The sequence below is a fragment of the Vidua chalybeata genome, chromosome Z (genome assembly GCF_026979565.1).
Source record: "Vidua chalybeata isolate OUT-0048 chromosome Z, bVidCha1 merged haplotype, whole genome shotgun sequence".
Classification (NCBI taxonomy): Eukaryota; Metazoa; Chordata; class Aves; order Passeriformes; family Viduidae; genus Vidua; species Vidua chalybeata.
Genome location: NC_071570.1, coordinates 29,020,244 through 29,036,261, shown reverse-complemented (window position 1 = coordinate 29,036,261; position 16,018 = coordinate 29,020,244). Strand labels below are relative to the sequence as shown.

At 44.6% G+C, this 16,018-nt stretch overlaps 1 protein-coding gene across 1 annotated transcript; it reads right to left on the bottom strand.

Annotated features, from left to right (window-relative positions):
* Positions 1 to 2,622: 2,622 nt before the first annotated feature.
* On the bottom strand, positions 2,623 to 9,976 carry CD180 (CD180 molecule). Its single transcript, XM_053932493.1, is given in 9 exon segments — positions 2,623 to 2,805; positions 3,350 to 3,571; positions 3,573 to 4,345; positions 4,348 to 4,644; positions 4,647 to 4,909; positions 5,529 to 5,571; positions 5,574 to 5,629; positions 5,631 to 5,692; positions 9,887 to 9,976. Coding segments are annotated over 9 exon segments (1,944 nt in total). The 3' UTR covers positions 2,623 to 2,667.
* Positions 9,977 to 16,018: the final 6,042 nt, after the last annotated feature.

The window sequence follows — 16,018 nt, the reverse complement described above, 5'->3', positions numbered from 1 at the left end:
GTGAGGGGCAAGATAGATTGCGAGAAAGCCTTAATACTCTGTATTCAAATATATATGTCACAGGAAACATGTTTTGCCTTCTCAAACATCTGAGTTTTAACAGTAACTGTACACCTGAGTCTACACTGTGACACAGGGTATAGCATTTCAGAAACTGGTGATGGTTAAATCCTGTGGTGTTCTCTCCAAACAGAAGAGCATTTCAGAATACCTTTCAGCACAACATGCAGTTTTGTCTCCAGTCACTACTATAGGTGCCTCTCTCACAGTTAACTACCTGATACTTGAACACTATTTTTTGTGCCCTTGGAGTGTGTTATGTTTCGTTTTGACGTTAGTATTTGTCTAACACCTTCCTGACCTCACCATTTCAAGAGAGAAATAAGTCTTTCTTCGGTGGAACACACTCTAGCAGCCATGTTGAATTATTAAGATACTGGAGGTTGCTCATTTAACCAATTGGATTTGCAGAGTGAGAGGAAAATGCACCTTGAACCTTGGGCTGAGTTCAGCAATGTCCCTGCCTTGCTCCCAAGGTCAAGTCAGGGTGTGATCAGCTCGGGCAGCATGGTCTGCTCAGGGACAGTTCTGTCCTGTAGCTGAGCCCTTGCAGAAGGGCAGGCAGCCCATGCAGCTTCATGTTGGGCAGCTGGACTACAGCTCCTGCCCATTGCATCAGGAGCCCTCAGCAGCCACGTGAACAGGGAGCAGGGACCAGCAATACAGAGAGCCAACATTTTAGCATGCCAAATCCGAGAGTGTTTGTAGACAACTGGAGAAGAACAGCAAACACCTCTCCCTGTGTGCCCTTGGGCAGCACACAGCTATAAAGGCAGGAGGAGGAGAAGCTGGGGGGTAGGGCAGTGATGTGTGTGATGCAAAGGCATCTAAAAGCTGCAAATATGCATATTGCATGAATCTGATCTGCTAACATAGAGTAAAAGGGGCTTTTCAAATGAGAGGTATTTCTTACTGGAGAAGATCAATCAGGGGTTCTTGTCAAGCAGTATTATCAGAAATTAGCAAGAACTTTTTAGTCCAGCAGGAATCTTTGAAATTTTTTAAAGAGGAAAATGTTGAGGAAATGCCTTTGGACAGCAGCTGAAGCTGAATGTGGAGTCCTGCATGGGAAGTGTTGAGAGAGAGTTGGCCTTCCTCATGTCAGAGAGCAACCACAGCTCCAGCCTAACACAGCAGGGCAAGCCTAACAGTACTGGGCAAGCCTCCCCGTGGTGCATGCTCCAGGAGACAGAAAGGTTGTACCACCAGGAAAGTTGTGTCTACCCATCAGGGTAAGCCTGTTATTAAAGTAGTAAGTAAACATAAATGACTTTATGGTGATACAGGGCAGATGAGTAGGCCCAGCAAGCTCCCATTAGATCCTTGGTCTAATGCACATACTCTGCCTTGCTCTGGGCAAAACCCACATGTGATGGCAGAGAAAACAATTGGCTTTATATAAATAATATGTCTTTATTCCTGCCTAGCTGTAGCATATCAATTGAAGCAGGGATCATTGTCTCTGAATTCACTCTGAGGATGCACACCAGAAGGAACATGAACTAGCTGCTGACACCAGGAGCACCTGTGGGATGAGGTTGCCCAGTGCACTGCTCCCTTTGCAGCCTCTAGTTTTCTCATCTGGGCTATGGCTGAAAGGAACAGTATACTCCAGGCTGGCAAAGGAATGGCTCATATCTGTCAGCATTGAGGGGTTTTGCCCTATGCAAGCAAGCAGAGTATTGAACTCACCAATGAGACCCACAAATGTACAGTTTTATGGTGAAAGATCATTCTGTCTTTACTTACTGTGGAGCTTAGGAAAAAGCACAGGAGCAGAGCCTGCCTCAGGCTGAAAGATGGAAAGACAGAATTTCAGCAGCCAGGAATTCTCTAAGGATCAATAGTATTTTTAAAAAAATATTTTTTCAAAAATCACAGAGGTGATACATGCTGTTTCTGCCAGTCCTGCAGGCATATCTTCCATAACTATAAATCTGTCTGTTCTACACAGGTAGTGGTTGTTTTGTTGGGTTTTTTTTTTGTTTGTTTATTTGGTTTTTTGGTTTTTTGTTTTTTTGTTTTTTTCAGCATAGGCTACAGTACTGCCAGCTCTTATAAAACATACAAAACATTGCTTTTCAAGGCTGTTTGATAGAGGGTGGAATTTGGTATTTGGTTGGGGTTTTTTTTGTTTTTTGTTTTTGTTTTTTGTTTTTTTTTTTTTTTTTTTTTTTTTTTTTTTTTTTTTGTTTTTTTTTTCTTTAGTTGAGTTTTTGTTGCAATGTTTGGTTGTTTTGGGGGTTTTTTTGTTTGGTTTTTTTTTTTGTTTTTTTCTATTTTGTTTTTTCTTTTTAGGAGTGGTGATGCTTAAGTTTGTATTTGTGTTTTGGCTTTTAGATTTTCTAAGTGCCTTAGCCACAGTATTGGTACAATAGGGCTACCATTGAGTTGAACTGGGACTCCTCTATAAGATAAGTTATTAATTTTCACAATTCAGATCATAATTTATTTATTCTAATTTTTTCATTGTTTTTCTAAAAGTTTTAATATAGGTAGAGAGGATATTACGAAAGGTAAGAAAATACATGTCACAAATAAAAACAGTGAGATGTCTTTCAACTTAATACAGTTGCTGTAGATATTTTCTATGTCCCCATCCTAGACTTACTGTTGCTGTAAACTTTTCTTGAAATAGTGAGCACCCCAAATGAAGATGGCACTACAAGATAAAACAGCCAGGACAACTTGAATGATTCCTGACATGTCCTTCCCACAGGAAAGTGAGATGGTGGTCAGCTGAACCTGTATTAAAATACAAGTCCTCCGGGCTTCACCCGGGTGCCCAGCCTGTCCGGGGGAAAACCCTCAGAGGACTGGTCCGCGGGGAGGATGTGGCAGGACCCGGATAGCTCCACCGTAAGGACGAGAGGGCTCTGAAGTGGCTTTATTCCTAGAGGCTTTATTTCAGGAGCGTCGTAGGAACAGGAGGGTGAAACGAGGAACGCGAACTCTCCAGAAGGGAGTGAAGTCCGGAAGCCCCGAGGAAAGGCGGGGCTGGGTATTAAGGGCAAAGAAGTGGGAGTGGTTAGGGTACAGAACAGCCAACGGGCAACGGGTAAAGGGGGGGAGACAGAGTGGGGTGACATACAGAGAACTAATCGGGATACAGAGGAGGAGTGGCATTCCAATAGGAGCCAATGGGGATAACAGAATAACTGAACTTTCTGGAACTGGGGAGTATGCTAAACATTGATGGACAGCTCTTCTGGGGTGGAGAGCAGCAGCTGATTTCTAAACTGTTGCTGCCTCCCAAGGGAGAGCAGGAACCCCTCCCACAACACCCAGCTAGCAATTTGGGTTCAGAGTGCCTTGTTCCTTCAGGGTCTTCAATTTTATCCAGATGTTGCTTGTACTAGGTGATTAAATCAGTCTTAGAAAAGGTGTAGTCCAGAAGGTTGTAGCTTAAATTGATTATAAAGTGGCCATTTAGGGGCACTAGCTGGTCACCTGATACAATGTGGATCCTCTTATGGGCACAACTAAGATAGATACTCTTGAGATTTGAAAAATGCATCTGTGCTGAATGTAATAAATTTGTTGTAACTCAGATCAACATGTTGTAACTTCCTGAGGTTGTGAAATACTTTGTTACCTATTGATGTCAGTTCACAGGATGATAATATTAGCACCTCTAAATTGGATAGTTGTTGGAACAGTTTGTCCTTTGGCATGATCCCCAAATCAAAGTTATTTTGACTAAGGTCCAAGAACATGAGGTTTTTCAAGCCTTGAAATACATGCTGAATGCTAGTATTAATGTGGGACGAGGAAAGATTCAGCACTTGCTAGAGATGCAAATTTTGGAAAGGGCTCTGTAAGGTGTTGATATAGAGAGGAATGAAGGGTAAGTCCAGCAGCTCTAGGCTAGCACTGTCCTAAATGAGTATGTCCTGAAGATGGAGGTATGTGTTGTGGCTCAGATTCAGGTAACAAAGTCTGCTCAAAGCTCTCAGCGCTTTGTATCAGAACTTTAAAAGTGACTCTGACTTAAAATCTAGATGTTGAAGCTTTGCCAGTTTCTCCAAACAGACAGAGCCTGGCTGTAGAACCTGTGAGTTACCCTTGATGAGGAGGTGGGTGAGGGAGGGGAAGGCAGCATAGCTGGTGTCGCGTAGGTGCTCAAAGCAGTTTGCATTGAGAACCGTCTCCTCTAGCAAGCTCATGTCACTGATGCCAGGGGGCAGTGCATGAATGTGGGTTTGGGTTAGGTCCAACTTTCGGAGCCTGGTTAAGCTCTGAAATATGTCAGCATTTAGATTTCTGAAGTGCTATAACTGCAGAGATCCTTGACAGAGATACTACAGAGGCCTTGTAAAATATCTGGGCTTATGTAGAGCTCCTTTTCCACAACATAAAATGTTCCCAGCCAAAAGGTCTGGGCTGTGGGGTTCTGCATCCCCACCAGGACCCCAGGGATGCCAGCACAGCCCACTAAGTCCAAACTGTAGAAATGTGATTGAAAAGATCCAGATTGAATGTATGTAATGCCATTGCCTTTAAGGATGAGAGTTGCATTGCTGGACTTCTGCAGAGCTTGGACATCTGCTGTGATTGCTTGTATGTTGTCCATTTAAAAGTCGAGTGTTTGAGGTTTCATGTGGGAAAGTTGGGAGGAAGCTGCAGTGAAGAGATGTGGTTGCTGCCCAAGATGAAGATACCTAAGCTGCCAAGATTTGTCACTGTAATAAAGAACATGTTATTCCTGTCTGTGTTAAGATTCTCCAGGGAACGTGGGCCAGCAAATGTTGTGTCAGACAGAAACATGAGCAGGTTTCTGGTCAGAATGACTGTCTTCAGCTGCCTGTTGCTGGGAAAGGCACTGTCATACACCCAGCGGATCTGACACCTTGAGAAAACAATACAAAACTGCCTTACAAAATCTCCTGGTAATGTGATTGCACAAAACTCATATTTGTTAAACTCCATTATCTGTTGCCCTCACCAGGGTAAAAGTGTCTGTCTTTTTCACTGATGCTTGCCTGGTACTTTTAAGTTCACATTTAATTACAGGGTTCTGCTGAAAAGAAAAACCTGTCCTGAAATGATGGGTGTGAGCAGGCATTTATGGGAGTCAGGAGATATGAGGTATTTAATGTCTAACTTAATAGGAAAATCTCTTTTGCTATAAAAAAAGCCAGACACTTCGATGGGCCAAACATGTCTTTCTCCAGTTTTTTAGGGAACAATATTGAAAATTAATAAGAATCTGCTCTGGTGACTTTGCTGTCACCACTGCATATTTCACCCACTGAACTGTAAATGATTGTCCTTAGAGGAGAAGCCAAGATATTGCCCAAGTGGATCAATCTCTGCTTAGCAAAAAAATTCACCAGCTGTCTGAAGGTGCTGGTAGTGATTTCCCTGTGAATGCAGGAAGATGCTGCTGTGGTGTGCTGCAGAAGTCTCTGACAGGGACAGGGGGTTCACGATTGTGATGAGCAGAAGTGAGGATGCTCCTTCCATACTTTGTTAAGTCCAAGTAGAAAAGAGAATTCAGGTCAGAGAAGTTGAATTCTGGAGGGAAAGGAGCACATTGAAGCTGTAATTGAGAACTTCTGTTGTGACAAATAGTCATAGGAACCTCTCTCATTCTTAACCCTTCCCAGCTGTAGTTTTTATTTTCTGTAATCTGTGGAAAATACACAGTAAATTTGAAAGAGTTATGTACTGTGAATATAAATAGGAAAACATGGCACTTGGAAAATCCATCTCCCCCACCCAAACTAACACAACCAACAAAATAACCCAAAGAGAATTTTGAATTATTTAAAATGCAGCAGCCAAAATCCTAGGAAGCCTCGGCACAGGCTTGCAATGCATAGCCCTGGGGTTTTGGGGAGTATGTTTTTAAAACTAATGCCTTGAATCTCTCTTGTATTGAGTGTCTCATCTGCAGTACTTTCTTATCAAAGTTAGCACATATGAGGACTGTTTACTCTTCTGATAAATTATTAATCCTTAAAAAGGGATCCCCACAAGGTAGTTTTAAATTGTGAATGTCATGAGTCTTGTAACAAAATTTACTCTAAAAGAAGTCTTAAGTAAACCTTACAGAGAAGAAGTAAAAAAGAGTAGGTCTGGAAAATGTTTCTAGAAGGAATGTGGCCAAATTAACTGGATATTAATTCAGTTACATACTGCAGTGAGGAGACAGCAGGAATGTTTAGCTCAGACTAGATGAAGATCATGCCTGATATGCTAAGTCCTTAAAATGTCTACAAAAGCTTTTCAGTTTTATGTGAAAAGAAATCCATCTATTAAATAGAGAAGTCAACTCTGTGGATACCAGGGAAATTCATTGAGCGTGCTTGACCTGCCTTTGCCTGCTGGTTACATGAAAGTCAACCAGACCCAGGTTAGTGCCAGCCTGAAATAGCCTGTCACGCTGTTGAGGGATGGGAATGCTCATGGTATTGCACTCATCCCAGCTCCCAACTGCAATGGGGAGCACAGGCACAGCCAGTGCAGCACCAGCCTCCTCCACACCCACCTCCCCTCCCAAAGGACAGAGGAATGTCCTGTCCTGGGTGGTCCCGGGGCCAGCCTAGGAGGGGTGGGGTACCCAAGGCTGTGTAGGAGCTGCCGCTCTGGCAATTTCCTGCCTCATAACCATGTAAATGTTAATCTTGTGGGGAAGTAAATACGTGTATGGCATTGTTGGCCAACATGAGCACTTTAATTTGACACAAAACTAGTGTGCTAGTGGAAGAAAGCAGGGCAGCAGTTGTATGTCCAGAGAAGAATGCGCTGGAGCCATGATGTGTAGAGGACAGGTGTGCAGGTGTGTGCCTTGTGGGTGGGAGCACATGGTCTGTCGGGGTTTGTTGAGGCATACGTGTGTAGGCCCTGGGGAGCGGTGCATGGGGCTCCAGTCTTTCTGCTGGCACAGCCATGAGTATTTGAGGCTAAACCACATCTCTGCCTGTCTCTGGCTTAGAAGAGGCAGGTGGGCTGTGTCTGCACTCAATAGCCTCAGCATACGGGGAAGAGCAGTAATGTTTGTTGCAAACCACAGTCTGGGTTTGGTGAACATTGTCTTCCTTTCCTTTAAGCACAAATCCTGTAACGGAAGGGTGCCAGGGAGTGTCAGGGAACCAGTGTGGGCCTCCACTGCTGCAGACAGTGCAGCCTGGCAGGCAGGGGCAGAGAGATGTCAGCAGCAGTGTGGTGGAGTGGGAGGAAGTGGAGAGAGGTGTCACAGCAGAATTTCCCATCTGGGTGGGGAGCACAGCTACTCAGTTGTCCAGCTCCCTCTGGGATGCTGGGTCCCAGCTGAAGTTCACTGCCAGGCAAACAGCACACAGGGACAGCATCAGCAAGGAGAGATGAGCCAATGCTGCCCACGGCTGAATCCCTCCACATGTAGGTGCTTGGCATGACCTGTGGGCAGAAAGCCAGCCCAGTACCTGCTGTGATAACACTTGTGATAGCACAGGGACTTGGGCCCAGCCTAGAAGCACTGATACAGTGTCAGTATCTACAAAAATGTCAAAATACAGACCTAGGAAAGTTGATGCTTTCAATGCTGGTAAGCAAATAAGAACCTGTGGAGCTAACTGCTGCCATGTGTAATTTAGACAGATAAAAATAATTTAACTGTCACTGTAAATGAGAAGAGTGCCTATGTTTTGCCTTTCAAATAAAACAGTGACTAAGTAAGCCCTCTCCATATGCTTCAGGGTGTGGAGTGGTTCTTGCAGTGAACTGAGGAGAAACTGTCCCAAGGGGGATCCTGTTGTGCAGCTCTGAGTGCTCAGAGATTTGTAGATTTAATTCAGTGAGGAATTTGCTATTAGCCCCAGGTGTGCATTTCATAGGGATGCTTTTCCCTGAATCAAAAACCTTGCCTTTTTTTCTGTTGTCTCCCACTTGGAATAGAAAAGAATAGATTAAAAAAAAAAAAAAAAAAGAGAGAGAAGAAAAGCAAAGATAAAAGAAAGTATTAAGAAAAAGGAAAAGTTTATTCAGCTAGTCTTTTCTCCTGCCCCTGGAAAAGCCCTGGTACTTTCTTACTATTCTCATGTGGTACTGCACACCAACCAAATAACAAATAGTGACATTATCATATCCCCACTGTGTACAAATTCCTGAATGAAGAGCACAGTACAAGAGGTAAAATCCTTATACCTTTCCTCTTTCGATCTCTCATACCTGTTAAACACCCCTGGGAAACTTTATCATCCTTCAGGTTCTCTGTAGAGTGAAGTACAGTGCTGGTTTGAAGGGCTCCTAAAGTCCCCATCAGTGGTGGGAGAGCATGTGATGGTGCACTGATGCACAGGTGTGAGGAGGAAGACGGACAGTGGCTGATGTCCCTAAGTATATCCTGAGACACCTGTCTTATTCTTCTCATAAATACCTTCAGATTCCCCTAAGATAAATCCTGTGGGAACTGGAAACTTTCAGACATCAGCAGGTAAGTGTTTAACCCAGATGTCTGCAGCTCCATCATTGAGCGGGATGGTGGCAGTCACTCCCCTTCCTGCGCATCCGTGCTGGGTGCTCTGTAGCTGGCACAGGGGAGCTCTGTGAAAGTCAGCAGATGTAAATCACACAACTGCACCTTGTGGAGAGAGGGGGGTTGCTGCATTGGATGATCTTGTGCTAACTTCTCTGAATGAAAGTGAGGCTGAGCAGAGAGGTCAGACAAACCAGGGGAGTTGGCCAGAAAGCAGGTTGCAAGGAAAAGACATGCTGAACTCATTGTGAGCAAAACAGTAGTTTCAGAGTGAAACAGGAACTTGCCTGCTTTAAATATAGTTGGGTTACTGTGCACTGATGCTTTTCTGAGGCAGAACAGATTTTAAGAAGTGGAAAGTGAGGAAAATTGGTCTTCATGTGGACTGGAACGTCTCTGTCACAGGATAATGCAGACGAGGTTGTAGCACACTACCAAAGGAGAATTTCATTAATGGGAAAATTGAGTTGAACAAAATTTGATTAATCACTTAGGAAAGGCTTATAAACCACCTGACAGTCAGAGCTCTTCTTTGAGGGCTAATGGCAGTGGTGGACTTGGCTTTATGAGTTTTACAGTGGACTCAATGATCTTAGATATCTTCTCCAGACTAAACCATTCTATGACTCTAAGACCTCTGCCTACACTTTTGCAAAAAGCATTATGGTGCTGATGGATGACTACTGCAGTACAAACAGTAAAGCTAGAAAGCAATACTTCATTCTGAAAATTATCACTGTTCCTCTTGTATTTAGGTTACAGAGAATGATCACTTTTTTGAAGGAGGACAACATTTCTAACCATCTCTAAGATGAGTGTGTGTGTGGCAGCTGCAGGCAGGAGGGGATCTGATGCCAGCCAGACAGAGCCAGGGCAGTGCTGAGCACTGACTTCGGCCACACAGCTCAGCCTGTCTTTTTCTTTCCTTTCTTAAATGACTGAGTTAGTAGCTTGACAGCTTTGCTGCCTTAAGTGGCACCCTATCTCCACCACCTAGGAGAAAAAGGCATAAGGAAAACTTACTGGGCTCAGAAAATGTGTCTCAGCCTGACAGAGCCGATCCAGATCCTGTACTCAATCGGGGAAGCTTCAAGTAATCAAGATGCCATGTGGAGTGCATCAAGGTCAGCACCCAGGAAGGTGTAGACACCTCAACTTCTCTGGTGCTAAGGCTATGCACAAAATCAGTGCCTTTGGCTCTGAAACAGTGTATAAATGCCACAGCTGTGCTGGTAGCTGCAGCTGATTTCAGAGTTCACCTGAGCCGCGCTGAGCTCATTCCTACAGGCAGCTGAGGAGAGGGGAGGAGTCAACAAGGTAGGAGGGAAGCTGCCCGAAATTGAGAGCTCGCTCCACTTTGCATACTTGCCTAAACCTATTGGGTGGACTGACGGTGCGGGCAGGTACCGAGAGGCCACAGAACCAGTGCCCTGCTGCTGTATTTTTTGCTACCATGATGCTTCTGTGCTGACCTGATTGGCTGGGGTCTTTTCCCTCCTCTTTAATTTATAGTATACAAAAGAAAATACCTTATCTCAAGGACAAGCTGAAAAGCTGACTCCACATTTCACTAACAGCTCTCTCTCTCTTCCCCATCCAGTTCTGTGTTTGCTGGAAATCCTGCTTGCCCTGTAGCTGGTCACAAAAAGTTCTGAAAGAATTTGATTGATGCATTTGCTCCTTGTTTATCTGCCATTTTCCATGTTAATGCTCAAAAGCTAAGGCTTGGTGTGTCGCTGTGTATTGGATTTGCACAGACAGGTTTTGGTAGTGGGGATGCTACCAGGATGGCTTCTGTGAGAAGCTGCTAGAAGCTTCCTTCATGCCTAGCAGATCCAATGCCAGGAGGCTCCAGGATGGAGGTGCCCCTGGCTAAGGCTGAGCCAATTAGAAATGACTCTGTGACAACAGATTTAAGAAGGAAAAAAAAAGTTACTTTGCAAATGTAATTGCAGCCAGAGAGGAGCAGGGTGACAATATGTGAGGAACAGCCTTGCAGACACCCAGGTTGGTGAAGGAGAGAGAGAAGGTGCTCCAGGCACCAGAGCTGAGGTTCCCCTGCAGCCCATGGAGGTCCCAGGGGATGCAGAGATCCAGCTGCAGCCCCTGGAAGAGACCCAGGCCAGAGCAGGTGAATGCCTGAGAGGAGGCTATGAATGTGTGGGAGGCCTGTGCTGGAGCAGGGTCCTGGCAGGGACCTCCAGACCCATGGAGAGAGGAGCCCACAGTGGAGCAGGTTTCCTGGTAGGACTTTTGACCCTGTGGGGGATCCATGGGGGAGCAGGCTGTGCCTGAAGTACTGCACCCATGGAAGAGTGACCCATACTGCAGCAGTTCATGAAGAACTGTGTCTGTAGGTTGGGCTTAAGTTGGAGAAGTTAATGAAAAACTGTCTCCTATGGGAGGAATCCCATGCTGGAGCAGGGGAAGGAATCCCCTCCCTGAGCAGCTGCAAGGACAATCTGTGATGAACTGACCATAACCCCCACTCCCTGTGCCATTGAGGGGGAGGAAATAGAGTCTGAGAAGGAGTGAGTGGTGGGGGGAAGATGTTTTTAAGATTTATTTTACTTCTCATTATCCTGCTCTGATTTAGTTGATCATAAATTTACTTAATATCCCCATGTTCAATCTATTTAGGCAGTAATGGTATTTGTTGAGTGATCTCTCTTGTCCTTATGTCAGCTCATGAACTTTTGTTATATTTTCTCTCCCCTGTTCAGCTGGTGGAGGGGAGTGATAGAGGGAGTGATGGATATCTGGAATCCAACCAGGGTCAAACCTCTACACCCGGTGATCCCTGCTGTGCTTTCCTGGGGTGAAGCAGCTTGGACTCACACTTGCACCCCATTACCTATTTTTTTTTCTTTTTTTGCAGACTGTGAGCCCTGGTGGCATAGATACTTCCTCAGACCATCCATGCCAAAACCCTCAAATTTAAAATTAATGAGGTATTTTAGAAGAAAAGTCCTCTGAATCAAGAAGGCCATCAGCCAAAGCTAATCCTGTCTCATTCTGCAGTGCAATGAAGCCTATTATTATGCATCATGGAGCTTATGTGTCATATAAGAAAGCAGTAATAACTCCACAGATGTTTTTAGTTTTAGTAAGTTTTGGGTGTGTTTGGTTTGGTTTTGGTTGTTGTTTGCTTGTTTTGTTTTGTTTTTTGGAAATGGAGTGGGGGGAAGGAGTGGGACTGTTGAGAAAATGGGAAGATATTTTATTCAAATAATGAGTTCTAGGGACTAACTCAATTTCATAAACTCAGAGAATAACCTGAATTAAAAGTAATGCACAAGGATCTTAAAGCCCAACTCTTGGCCAGTCCCAAGGATCACACCATATGCCTGACAGTGTTGTCCAAACACTTGTTGAACTCTGTCAGGCTGGTGCTGGGACCACTTCCCTGGGAAGCCTGTTCAATGCCCAGCCACCCTCTGGATGAAGAACCTTTTCCAGATATCCAACCTAAACCACCCCAACACAACTTCAGGCCATTCCCTCAGGTCCTGTCACTGCTCACCAGAGATACAAAATCAGTGCCTGCCCCTCCTCTTCCCCTAATGAGGAAGTTGCAGACAGACGTGGGGTCTCCTCTCAGTCTCCTCCAGGCTGAACAGACCAAGTGACCCCTGCTGCTCCTCATATGGCTTTCCTTCCCTTTCACCATTTTTGTTGCCCTCCTCTGGACATTTTCTACTAGCTTTACATCTTATACTGAGGCTCCCAAAACTGTAAATTTTGGATTATGAAGAATTCATTATGAAATTAGTATTGGGTGACTGAAGTTCCTCTTCTTGACCATGTGATCAAGTAATTGCTGAGCTTAGTAAAACTGACTAATGATTAGGGATATTTAAATTATTCATTATGAGTGCCTATCAAGATTAATTTAGATCTTTGTGCTTTTAAAGCAAAATGAGGAGGGGTAAGGATTTATGGTAATAGGTAGTGGGAGTGGGTTTTGATGTTGCCAGGGGGCTTTGCTATGGATACCCACCATGGGCTCAGGCAGGTTTCAGACCCTCTGTGACAGCCACAGCCAGGGCTGTTGCAGGCTGATTCACTTCCCATGCTCAGTTCTGCTCCTCTTCTGCATGCTGGAGTTTGCTGTTCCCAAGTGCTGGGTAGATTTTTTTCTCCATCACTGCACTCAGGGTGGCTGTCAGATCACAGGGGTTACTGGGACAGTGCCCTCAAGAGTAAGTTGCTGCTTCTAATTAAATTTTCTTTGTGCTTCATTGAAACTCTTTCCACTATTGATGATGGGGAAAATTTAGGAGCATGCAAACACCAGCAGTAATAATTGACCTCAGTACTTGCCACTGAATGCTTGTGAGTTGCTGCATGCTACAGAGGGCTGAGCACACTGTTGCCTCCATTCTGCCCCTCCAGAACTGTGGCACCCCAGTTAGTCCCTTTTCTACCCCAGGTTCCCTATTCTTAACTGGTATTCTGAACTAGACAGGAAGAACAGCTCACAAAAGTCACCAGAATGCAGTGGGTCATGTACAGGGCCTGCCTACAGATGATGGATCTTCCCTCATCAGGGATATAGTGTCACTCCTAGCAGGGACTGTGGCAGGGAAGTGCTGCCATGTCCCTCAGCTCAGCCCAGGGCACAGACCCACACACCCAGGCATTGTGTGGACCGTTGGCACAATGTGGAAGGCACAGGATGCCAATTCCCACCCTGGACACAGAAGGATGGGTCCTGTTTCTGGTGGGATCCTGGATCCTGCAGAAGCCTGTCCACCTGGGTAGGAGGATGGCTGGCTGGGTTGAAAGGAAATCCTGCATGAAGTCAATCCACTTGGCTGACCCTATGTGGTCAGGAAGGGGTCCCAGTCAGATCACTGAGTGCCACACCTCCAAAAAATCCAAAAAGTGCCGAGGGATGCTGCAGGTTGAATGAACCTGAAAAAGATGTGTAATGACTGTAGGAATAAGTGAGAATCAATCTAAGATGATATAAAAAAAAAAAAAAAAACAAAAAAAAAAAAACCAAACCAAAACAAAAAAAAACAAACAACAAAGCCAAAACAAAACCAAAGTGCACTGAGTTGTGTATATATATTAAAAAGACTTTAGTACCTTCAGAATCCCTATAAGATATAAATTCTCTCTTTTTTAAAAGATAAATCATGTCAACCTCTGTACTTGCCATAGCTCTGAAGAGAAAGGGATTGGCAACCCAATACAGAAAGGCTTCCAAAATACCTCCAAATCCTATATAGGATCAAAGGATTAAAATAGTTTTCAGCTATTTCCTTCAAGTATGGATTTCAAGATTTTCCCCATTTGTTGTTTTCTTTGGTATTAAAAATGAGATAGGAATCCAAATGTTTGATGTTAAGAACTCAGGATTTGAGCTGTGACTATTCCCCTGCTGTGGCTGCATGGCACCACAAAAGAGTGAAACATGGCAGCTGGGGAGGACCAGGACCACCCGCTCAAACTCAAACCTGCATTTCCCAGCAGGAAAACCTGCATGGGCTTTGCTGCCAGTGCAGCAGGTGCTGCAGGCTCAGGCTGCAGGCTGCGCTCTAAGGAAAAACCCAAAACAAAGTGATGAAGCAAGAGGATAAATCACTGTCAGGAAGAAACAGCTGCTGTAAAACATGTCAGACTTTACCAGACTTTATGTGAAGCTCTTTTGTTTCATGCTGCAGCAATTGATCTTTCTGAAATCCTAAACAAGGGCTCCAGATGTGCTCTCCAGCCCACACCCTGGGCACGTGAGCAATATCCTTTTGCCTGGCCTTGGGGGTGCTAGGGACACTAGTGGGACAAGAGCTGCAGTACTGCACCTGTGGTACTCTCCCAGCTGGGCATCAGCTTGCCCACTGGATCTTTTGAGTAGCCAGGGACCAAGCCACAGCATGCCCCTGCCCCAGGGATTCCTCTTCCTCTGCTTGCCACCACTCCTTGGCAGGTGACCAAACCACCAGCTTCCTTCTCTGGAATTGATGGTTGAGGTTACTGCTGAAGACATACCACAGCTTCAATCCAAAATTCTCATGACTTAAGAAAACCACTTGTGCAGGTAGTGACCTGGATGCCCATTGGAAGAAAGGGGCAGTGTGACCACGGACATGATGTAGAAATATCGCAAACAAAAAAAGTGAGCACTCCTTCAGTGGCCTCTCCACTGCTGGATTGTTCTCTAGTGAATTTTACTTGTAACTTCCAAAAGGGTTGATGGTGCAGGTGCTTAGCCAGGCTACTACTATGGCTCCATGACCTAGAACTGACTTCAGAGAAGGCAGCAGTGCTATTTTTTTAGCAGACAGGATGAACGAACTTTCAGGTGATGACTACAGCTTGCTAGAGGGCAGGGGACACAGGGCTTCCTGGCCCCTGTGCCTTCATCCTGAGCCCAGCTGGTGGCCAGAAAGCTGAATTTGCCATGGCTGGGGTATGTGGAACTGTGTGAAGTCTTACAAAATGTAGACTAAAAATGGCCAGGACAAAGGCACTAAGTAAGAAGGAAACTGCTGACAAGTTTAATTAGCAACAGATTAATCACTGATGTTGTGTTCATCCATGCTTCTTCTTTAAAGAGGGGATATCTCCTATGTGCTCCCTGTAGACTCTGCTGCTGTGTTACCCTCCTTGAGTATCTTCTGATTTTTCAAAAATTTAGAAGGTGTCTTGAGGATCTCAGTGCTGGAGCTCCCTGTTACTCTTTGAAACAGTTATAAGACTTTTCTCTGTCTCAAAAATTCAGCCTCTGTTCCATACTAAGCAAGCAAAATACTCAGTGTTCTTGGTTCCCATGGGAGTGAGTACTTTATAGTACTGTAAAGGCATGATGAAGCCAAGATAAAATGCAGATTTCAATGATTAGTAAGAAGCCATTATTCTTCTCTTAAACCAGTACAGAATATGGCAAACTGGGCTGCACAAATCTCAAATCCTAGATTTTAAACAAACAATAGAAAAACCTTGTAATTGCAACAGTTCTGACTTGAGAAGCAAGAAAAAATGTAAGCTTCCCTTTTCATTACTGGTCTCTATTGGGTGTTGCTTGGGGTGGCTTTGCAGAAAAGGAAGTTCTTAGCCCTTACACAGAGAAGCTGGACTGATCACTGGAGGTTGCATTTCTGTTGGTTTTGGTTTGGCTGGACACAGATATTAACCTTATAATGGAAGGAAACCAGGCAGAGATAAAGGAAAAGAGCCAAACTGAGGAAGCTCTGTTGTGTGAGTTCAGACTATTTAAAGAACTTCTGTCATGGAGGCTTTGAAATTACAAAAAAACATCTTAAAACAAAGCCCTGTTGCTAAGCAACATGCATTGTTGTTATGCAACTCCAGGAAGATAAGAGAGAAAACTCCGCTGCTTTCAAAGAAGAAATGCTGGTGAGGAGCCATACCTGCATCCAAAGTGTGTTTGAAATGTTCCAGCCACATCCTGTCTGTGAGAGAGTTTCCATGACCCTTCAGGTCAGAGTGGCCACTGGTGAGACTGTGTGGGCAGGTGAGAGCCACCTC